General features: G+C 42.0%; 1 protein-coding gene across 4 annotated transcripts in view; it reads left to right on the top strand.

Moving 5' to 3' along the window:
* Window positions 1-649: 649 nt before the first annotated feature.
* The window catches only part of BRMS1L (BRMS1 like transcriptional repressor), a 49,799-nt gene continuing 40,322 nt past the window's right edge, over window positions 650-10,126 (top strand). For 2 of the 4 annotated variants that reach the window (XM_021941144.2, XM_021941143.2), the window contains exons 1-4: window positions 650-985; window positions 6,387-6,477; window positions 7,975-8,102; window positions 9,849-9,928. In XM_021941144.2, the coding sequence (XP_021796836.2) occupies window positions 844-985; window positions 6,387-6,477; window positions 7,975-8,102; window positions 9,849-9,928 (441 nt within the window). In that variant the 5' untranslated portion in view covers window positions 650-843. Of the gene's footprint in view, window positions 986-4,445; window positions 4,559-6,386; window positions 6,478-7,974; window positions 8,103-9,848; window positions 9,929-10,126 lie in introns of all 4 variants that reach the window. The other 2 variants (XM_021941145.2, XM_021941147.2) reach the window with 2 other exon arrangements.

Here is a 10,126-nt window from a genome sequence, read left to right as displayed (position 1 = left end):
AAGTACATCTCACTAAGTATGTATTTTTCATTGAAAACTAAAGTTAAATCAGGACTGATGACATTTTGCGACTGCATCTGGTAAAAAATAAATGCAAAAAATACTAGATTGAAAATGCCAATATAAAACTTACTTTCCGTATTGTAAAAGTTTCAAGAATAAAGATTTTTGCGCAACATAGAAACTGCAAGTTATCGTCTATAGTTAATAATTAAATGAAACAGTTTATTAGTGGTAGGTAATAAAGGTACTCAGTAAAAGAGACGGTTCTCCAGGTCCCCCGGCTCAATGAGCAGGCAAAGATTCTTTCAGGCAAAAGACACTTTCACATCTGACAGTAACATCTCGGATAGTCAGGCAGGTCAAACAATCACTTGGCGGGAAATAGATAAATACACACTAAATTCGCACAATCTGTTTCTGTTTAGTTTATAAACTGCGATCCAGAGGGTCAGCTTTCGTGCCTTGTGGGACTTGAAGTCCAGAAAGAAGAAGTGATCAGGGCTGCCGAGGCATGGAAGGGTGCAGCCCCTGCAGGTCTGAGCCCTACGAACCACAACTCCCGGCAAGCATCGGAAGGCCGCGTCGTAATTACGGACAACCAATCGTACCAGAGCAGGGCAAGCCCCGCCCTCTGGCTCGGTGGACCGCCTCCGCCAATGGCAGAGCTCCCATCGCAGAGCCTGCGGGTTAGGTTGTGAGGCCCGGGCCGGGGGCGGGGAGGAGCCAAGGGGGCGAGCAGGCTCGGCCGCTGGGTGGGTCGGGGCGTTCCGCGCGCCCTTCATTGAAGCGGCGGTGGCCGGGCTGGGCGCCGGGAGTGGGAAGCGACGGCGCGGCTTGAAAATGCCGGTTCATTCCCGAGGGGATAAGAAGGAGACCAACCATCACGATGAGATGGAGGTGGACTACGCCGAAAATGAGGGGAGCAGCTCCGAGGACGAGGACACTGAGAGTTCGTCGGTCTCCGAGGATGGAGATAGCTCAGGTGCGCGACCCAGCAGGGCTGGGACCCTGAGTCCCCGCGCCCAGCGCGCGACAGGCCGCTCTCTGCACGCCAGGCGGCTGCGTCCTGCTGGGAAAGCGGGGCGGGGACAGTGGGAAGGGGCGGAGACTGGCTCTGGGCCCTGGGCTGCACCCGGTCCGGTCGCTGGGCGCTGTCTGGCTCATGATGGGTCTCGGCGGCGGGGCGGGGCGGGGCGGGCCTGGGCTTGCCCAGCTCCCGAACGCGGCGCAGTCCTGCCCCCGGTGGTGCTCTGGAGCGACCGGCCGAGACGGAGAACTTCCCACAGCAGACAAACTGGAAATGCCTCCTCTCCCCAGCCCACCGACCTCTTTCCCTATTTTCTGCTTTGCAACCCTCACTTCTCAGCGCTAGTGGGTTGCCGGGGCCGAGTGTCGGCTTAGTAATTAACCTCAGTTTCCAAGTCAACTTGCCGGTCAGCACTTTTACGTCAGTCCCTTTTCGGGGGCTAACTTGAGAGCTGTCCGGTTCAGTAGCTCCCTGAAGTTTGCAAGACCTAGAGGAAGGGACCAACATTCGGGCTCATTTTGCATCTTCATATGCTTACAAATTGGCTGAGTTTTGGCAGCGTTGAAAATTCTCCAAGTCTTCTTCCCTTCAATTTTTTTCTAAGTTTGGGCTGTTTTAAATTATTTTGGGGTGGGGGAGAAGGAGGGCAGATTAACACCACAAATAAATTTTGCAAACTTTTAGGAATGTTTATTCCAAAGTGAAATGGAATTTGTGATTACCGGGATTATTTTCCTTCGATTGAAATGATGGAGATGAGACTGACTTCTTTGTCTTGGCCTGATTTTGGTCAAGCATTGATGATAGGTTTATGACAGCCTAGTATCATCCACATGCCCTCTTTTCATGTTTCCCTTGCAAAGCAAATCTCCATAGAAGGATATAATTTCAATCAATAAATCAGCCATCCAAAAATATTTATGAGTGACTTCTTTGTGCAGCACTGGATAGTACTCAATATGAGGGATAAATAGTTATTATCTGGGCTCTCTTAAAGAGCTGTCATACGTCACCACTTGATTAAATTGCCAAATGAATGCTTAACTAAATATTGCTGTGGGAAATCAGAGGCAGAGGAAATCGTTTCAGTATTGGGTGGTGGTCACAAAGGCTAGCTGAAGAAGGTGGGATTACCTTAATTATCTTGAAGAATGAGTAGAATTTGGGTTGGGGTTGTGGGTATCCCTATAGGGAGAGGAATGTAAGGAAAAGTACAAGGGCCAGAGTTTAGGGCTTATTCAAAAGCGTGAAAACCTTGGGAGAAGAACTTGAGGTCGGAAAGGAACAGAAAATATAGATGTGAGGGATTTCAAAGAAAGCACAAAACAGGATTGATGAATGCAAGTTTAGGATTGAAGGTAAGAGAAAAACCAAGATACAAGGAAAGTGGCGGTAGCATCAACAGAAATAGAAAAGTGAAAGATTTGAGATGAAGGTGAAAGATAAGAGTATTTCAGACATGTTGCTTTTTTTTTTTTTTTTCTCTTTGAAACGGAGTCTTGCTCTGTTGCCCAGCCTGGAGTGCAATGGCATGATCTTGGCTCACTGCAACCTCCACCTCCCAGGTTCAAGCAATTCTCCTGCCTCAGCCTCCCGAATAGCTGTGATTACAGGCACACACTACCACACCAAGCTAACTTTTTGTATTTTTAGTAGAGACAGAGTTTCTCCATATTGGCCAGGCTGGTCTCAAACTCTTGACCTCGTGATCCACCCGCCTCGATCTCCTAATGTGCTGGGATTACAGGCGTGAGCTACCGCAACCGGCCTTTTTTTTTTTTTGGAGAAGGAGTTTTGCTCTTGGCACCCAGGCTGGAGTGCAATGGCGCCATCTCGGCTCACTGCAACCTTTGCCTCTGGGGTTCAAGCAATTCTCCTGCCTCAGCCTCCTGAGTAGCTGGGATTACAGGTGCCCACCGCCAACGCCCGGCTAATTTTTTGTGTTTTTAGTAGAGACGGGGTTTCACTGTATTGGTCAGGCTGATCTTGAACTCCTGCTCAGGCGATCCACCTGCCTCGGCATCCCAAAGTGCTGGGATTGCAGATGTGAGCCACCGTGCCCGGCCAGACATGTTATGTTGCTTTTTTTTTTTTTTTTTGAGACAGAGTCTCACTCTGTCGCCCAGGCTGAAGTGCAGTGGCGTGATCTCAGCTCACTGCAACCTCCACCTCCGGGGTTCAAGCGATTCTCCTGCCTCAGCCTCCAGAGTAGCTGGGACTACAGGTATGCGCCACCATGCTCAGATAATTTTTGTGTTTCACCATCGTGGCCAGGATGGTCTCGAACTCCTGACCTCAGGTGATCCGCCCGCCTTGGCCTCCCAAAGTGTTAGGATTACAGGTGTGAACCACCCTGCCTGGCCGACATGTTGCTTTTGGAGTGATGGCAGTATGTTTAAGAATGCCCAACTGACAAATGCAAGTGTGACATTGGAACCTGCCTGATATGGAAGGGGAGAATAATTTGTAAGTCATCTGCCTTGCCTTGAAAGTAGGTGAGATTTCAAAAGTGGGGAATATAGAGAAAGGAGAACATCTAGACTATATGGGAATATATTTCTTTTTTTTTTTTTTTTTAATTTTTTTTTGAGACCGAGTCTCACTCTGTCACCCAGGCTGGAGTGCAGTGGCATGATCTCGGCTCGCTGCAACCTCTGCCTCCTGGGTTAAAGTGATTCTCCAGCCTCAGCCTCCTGAATAGCTGGGATTACAGGCATCCGCCATCACACCCGGCTAATTTTTGTATTTTTAGTAGAGATGGGGTTTTGCCACATTGGCCAGGCAGGTCTTGAACTCCTGACTTCAAGTGATCCACACGCCTATGCCTCCCAAAGTGCTGGGATTACAGGCGTAAGCCACTGCACCTGGACTGTTTGTGAATATATTTCTTAGATCTATAAAGTATTTTATCTTCAAATGTTCTTGCATTTATGATAGGAGCTAGGATCTCAAAATTCCATTTGTTAAAATTCTCCCCCTATAATTTTTATGTTGACTGTTGTGATTTTTAACTTTTAAAAATTCCATCCCAGAAAATAATGGACAACTTAATTTTTGAAGAATGTAATAATTTGAACTGCAAGCCAAAAGTTTAAGTGCAAAGAAATTGTTTAAATACATTTTGCAGTTTGCTTGTTAAAGCATCTCTGTTCTACCATATGTCTTTCATGTTAAACTTTCACAGTGTTTTCTTCTCAGATGTTGGTACTGAGCAAATTCTAAGGCTACAGAAAAGTCTCTACTGTCCAAAGAACTTGGATAGTGAGTCATCTTGGGGGACCAAGTTTTAAGTAGCCAAGAAGTAAGCAATCAAGAGCCAGAAATATTTTTAATCTGTTTTAGAAAATTAGAAAAAAAGTCATAGCCTTTCTTGTTATATAAAAATAATTGAACGTGATTTAACTCTTTCTCATAGTTTGACTTTTATTTGATGAAGATCAAGATGCAGATCATTTTGTGCTTCAGTTATTTTGATGAATGAATATATGTGATGTGAACATAGAAAATGTGGACTATAGGACAGACCTGGTAATTAACAGTTGCTTTCCTTAAAAAGTTTGTATTTTCCTCCTCATTTGCCTCTTTCTCACTGACTGATAGTAACATGGGGAGACAGAACAATGGGAACGTAGGAATGGCAGACCAGGAGAGCCTGTGGTAAACAAAATAAGATTAGTTTCCTTTTTTCTTTTTCTTTTTTTGAGATGGAGTTTTGCTCTTGTTGCCCAGGCTGGAGTGCAGTGGCACGATCTCGGCTCACCGCAACCTCCACCTCCTGGGTTCAAGCGATTTTCCTGCCTCAGCCTCCCAAGTAGCGGGGATTACAGGCATGTGCCACCACGCCCAGCTAATTTTGTATTTTTAGTAGAGATGGGGTTTCTCCATTTTGGTCAGGCTGGTCTTGAACTCCTGGCCTCAGGTGATCCACCTGCCTTGGCCTCCCAAAGTGCTGGGATTACAAGCATGGGCCACCGTGCCTGGCCTTTCTTTCACTTTTCTTTTTTTTTGAGACAGGATCTCTGTTGCCCAGGCTTGCTCAGTCTTGGCTCACTGCAACCTCTGCTTCTCAAGTTCAAACAATCCTCCCACCTCAGTCTCTCTAGTAGTTGGGACTACAGGCATCCACCACTATGTCTGGCTAATTTTTGTATTTTTAGTAGACATGGGGTTTTACCACCTTGCCCAGGCTGGTCTTGAACTCTTGAGCTCAAGCAATCCTCCGGCCTCAGCCTCCCAAAGTGCTGGGATTACAGGGATGAGCCACCATGCCTGGCCACTTTTCTTTTTTTATGTGACTGGCAAATCAGCCATGTGAGCAGTTTGAAAGAAGAATCCCAAAAGTGTTTTTGAGCAATGTTAGCCTTTAAAGGACACAATCATTTTGGTGCTACATTCTGGTGAGTTGGTGGAAAACAAACCAAAAGTGGGCTAATTACTTTATTTTTTTTTTTTTATTTTATTTTTTTTTTTTTGAGACGGAGTCTCGCTCTGCCGCCCAGGCTGGAGTGCAGTGGCCGGATCTCAGCTCACTGCAAGCTCCGCCTCCCGGGTTCACGCCATTCTCCTGCCTCAGCCTCCCGAGTAGCTGGGACTACAGGCGCCCGCCACCTCGCCTGGCTACTTTTTTGTATTTTTTAGTAGAGACGGGGTTTCACCGTGTTAGCCAGGATGGTCTCGATCTCCTGACCTCGTGATCCGCCCGTCTCGGCCTCCCAAAGTGCTGGGATTACAGGCTTGAGCCACCGCGCCCGGCCGCTAATTACTTTATAGTCATAGCTTATAGTCAGTCCTTTAAAGTGATTTAAAAATGAATGAAAATAAGAGGGTCTATAGACCAGTATAGTTTTATATACTCATCTGTATTTTAGATTAAATCTACAGTGGATTTTTTTTTTTTTTTCTTCAGACTAGGTCAGTCTGTCACCCAGGGTGGAGTGCAGTGTCACAATCATGGCTTACTGCAGCCTCCAACTCCTGGGTTCAGGCGATCCTCTTGCCTCAGCCTCCCAGTAGGTGAGACTACAGGCTCATGGTACTGTGCCCAGCTAATATCTTTTTTTTTTTTTTTTTGTAGAGATGGGATCTTCCTATATTGCCCAGGCTGATCTCGAACTCCTGGGTTCAGTCTGTCCTCCTGCCTTGGCTTTCCAAACTGCTGGAATTAGGGGCATGAGCCACCATGCCCAGCAGAAGTTATTATTTTTGATAAATGTTTATTTTCTTTTAAGGCTTAATATAGGTCTTGCCTTCGTATTACAGTTTTTCTTCCTATTTGAATTACGTTTAGATATATTTGAGATGTTCAGATAAATTTGAAAATTAAGTTTATCTTTTATATTTGCGTTTTTATTAACAGAAATGGATGATGAAGACTGTGAAAGAAGAAGAATGGAATGTTTGGATGAAATGTCCAATCTTGAAAAACAGTTTACCGATCTCAAAGATCAGTAAGTAGTGACTTTAGAAGGCTGTTGTCACTGAATCTCAACCTTGTCACTTGTATACTAGCACAAGAGCAACTAGATTCAGTCTCAGCTGTTTTTCCTTTTGTATTTTGTATTTTTGGGACTGACCAATTTGAAAGAGGCTCAGCTATTGTTTGTCTACTAAAGACCTCATTAACTAAACTGAAGGTTTGGAGGCAGGGGTTTTTTGTGGGTTTGAACCCAGGAGTTGGAGACCAGCCTGGGCAACATAGGAAGACCTGGTCTCCACAAAAAACTTAAAAATTAGCTGGATGTGGTGATATGTGCCTGTGGTCCCAGCTACTTGGGACGTTAAGGCAGGTGGATCGATTGAACCCAGGTCAAGGCTGCAGTGAGCTGTGCTCGTGCCATTGCACTGCAGCCTGGGCAACAGAGTAAGACCCTGTCTTAAAAAAAAAAAAAAAAATTCTATCCTGCAGGATTATTGCCAAAATAAACACTGAGTTGTATCATACTCTAAAGCTATTGGTGTGACAGCTGGCAAATTAGAGTATTTGTAAGTAACAGGGACCTCCTGCCCCATTTTTGAGTTCCTTGTTCATTGAGCAACTAATTTTGTTATGGCTTCTTCATTTGTAGTTGAAAGAAACTTAATACGTCAGGTCATAAAGACATTGGTTTTACCTTCATTAGTCTACTTCCTCTTTGTTCTTTTAAAAAATTAAGTAGGCTGGGCCTGGCGCGGTGGCTCACGCCTGTAATCCCAGCACTTTGGGAGGCTGAGGTGGGTGGATCACGAGGTCGGGAGATCAAGACCATCCTGGCTAACACGGTGATACCTCGTCTCTACTAAAAAATACAAAAAAAAAAAAAATTAGCCGGGCGTGGTGGCGGGTGCCTGTAGTCCCAGCTACTCGGGAGGCTGAGGCAGGAGAATGGCGTAAACTCTGGAGGCGGAGCTTGCAGTGAGTGAGATCGCGCCACTGCACTCCAGCCTGGGGGATGGAGCGAGACTCCGTCTCAAAAAAAAAAAAAAAAAAAGAATAAATAAAATTAAGTAGGCTGAATACAGTAATACTGACTCCTTTTCAGGAAAGGTAGAGAGAAGCCAAGTAATTATTTATTTTGACAACTGGTAATGTCTATTCAAAATGATTTCTTTGTTTCTTTTAAACTCAGTGTTTAAATGACCTTTTGTCTTAGAATTGGTTTTATTGTTCTGTGGTTAAAACAAAAACAAAATTAATAGTGCCAAAAAGTAGTTATTTCAATTTTATTTTTTGTATTGGTAATTGACCATTAAAGAGTGATACTTTAAACATGATAGATATCTATTTTGTGATTATGTGCATAAAATCAAACAATGTAACAGTTCTCTGCTTGAGATCAAGGCAAAAATACATTTGATAGATTGTTAGAATATAAATGATATTAGGAACAAATAATGTATAGAAATGGCACATTGTTAGCCTTTGTTGAGATTTTTAAATTAACGTATTAATTTTTTGCTTTGTTAAGACTTTATAAAGAACGATTAAGTCAGGTGGATGCAAAACTACAAGAAGTCATAGCTGGAAAAGCACCAGAATACTTGGAACCGCTGGCAACTTTACAGGAAAATATGCAAATTCGTACAAAGGTAGCAGGTAGGAAAGTGAAGAATCTTTTCCATATATAGAATGTAAACTCTTCAATAGCTTTAAAAGGTGTTTATCAAGTAAGTGTTTTATGTTGATGGGATTACAAGCATATTTACATCGACCAGAATATTTTACTTTCAGTTAGCCCACAGTCATTTTATTTATTAAATACCTCTTGCTTTGCTCTGATGCTGTGGGGGATTAAAGAAAAAAAAAACCCTCAAGTTGCTTATAGTGTTGTTGAGAAGATAGTTCCACATGTAGTGAAACAACTGGAAACCATGATACTTTGATTAAGAGAGACTGTTACTGTCACGCTTTAATTCCCTATTAGAGAAATTAAAGTTTAAGTGCTCTTGGCGTTTTTTTTATATGTAAGAGTGATAGGATTTTTTTTTAATTTATAAAAAAATTTTTAAATGTTTGATCAAGATATTATAGAACAGGAAACTTGCCTTGAACTAGATAATTTATTTTTTCTTTTTTACTTTGATGAGTTTGGTTACTCATTTGTTGCTACGAATAAACAAAGATGCACTATACTTGTATGGTTACATTTCAGTCTTATGTTTGTAAGTGGGATCCAGCCTCAGTATCATGTCCTAGCACTCGTAATCAAGGGATATATGTGGTTTTTCATAGTCAAAAACTAAACTTTAATTAGTGGAGATGCTGGTTGTTTTTCTCTTATGTGGCACTAATTGATCCTTATGTACCTGTTAGATAATACCTAAGGCATTGTTGATAATAAGTTCTTTTTACTAAACCCTCCTTTAACCAAATTTTATTTTTGAGTGCTTAGTATTATGTGGATGATATGATACTCTTCACTGCTATCTTTACATATTGACTTAACGTATCCTTAGAAGCAAAAATATCCCTAATTTTCTTTGTTCTTTTAGGTTACATGGATGATCAGGAAATAATACTTGAGTTGATTATTTACTTTTCTACTCTGGCCTCTTTTATATTTTGATTTTGCAGAGTAGTGTGTGTGAATGTGTTGCTGATGACGTAGTTCCAGATACCTGTCTCTTGCCTTTACTATACAAAGAGAGATAATTACATTTCTAGGGCCAACTATGGCATAAAGCTTAGAATACATATCCAGAGCTCTTTGCGTGCCGTTTTTGTAGTGACATATTTGCATGGCCATGTTATCTATTTTATACTATTGTCCTGTTAGGTCTAAGTTAAACTATCTTGGGTATCTTTCCTCTAGATAAAGTCCTGTCAGGAGCACTCCAGACATAATTGATTTTGTTATATCAGTTTATATACATTTACTCCTCATGGAAGCTTTGGATTGAAAATAATAGTTTAAAAAAAAAGTGGTTTTGGTGGGGTATAGTATCTAACTGTTACTCTGAGTATATGTGATTGATGACACCAGAGTTTATTGTCGAGTTTATTGAGAAACTCGAGAGATTGTTTTTCATAGGAAAAGAGTTTTATTTTCATTTTGATCATACTGTATCAAACATTTAGGAGTAATCTTTACAAGAATAGGTTAAGAACAAAAACTAGCAGTACAGTTTCTTTCTAGCTCTGAAACTCTTAATTTCTAATCTTTTTGGATATGTGTTTTAAGTGAGCCTTTTTATTTTTAGTCTTTAAAGATAAAGTTAGACTCACTTTTCAATTTTTTCTTGATCCATCTTATTAAATACAGTGAGGACAGAATTCCTGTAGGGAAGTGATAATGGAACTCCTCATTGCTAACATAATCAGAGTAATTGTGTTTGGTTGCAGGAATCTATAGAGAGCTCTGCTTAGAATCTGTAAAGAACAAATATGAATGTGAAATTCAAGCTTCTCGCCAGCATTGTGAGGTACTGTCATTTTGCATAACTTTTAAGCTAATTTCATCTCTTCAAGCCTTTTCTGAGTGTAGTAGTTAAAAAAGTAAACTAAGTAAAACAAAATTAAATAGTACTTTAGCTCATCATTTGTGTGTGATTTAAAAAAAAAAGAATAGAGTTACATTGGAAGCTGTATTGGAGATAGGACACAAAGAAAGGACCATAGAA

Source organism: Papio anubis, chromosome 7 (genome assembly GCF_008728515.1).
Source record: "Papio anubis isolate 15944 chromosome 7, Panubis1.0, whole genome shotgun sequence".
Classification (NCBI taxonomy): Eukaryota; Metazoa; Chordata; class Mammalia; order Primates; family Cercopithecidae; genus Papio; species Papio anubis.
Note: the sequence above shows the minus strand (reverse complement) of the source record. Positions and strands in the feature narration are given on the sequence as shown.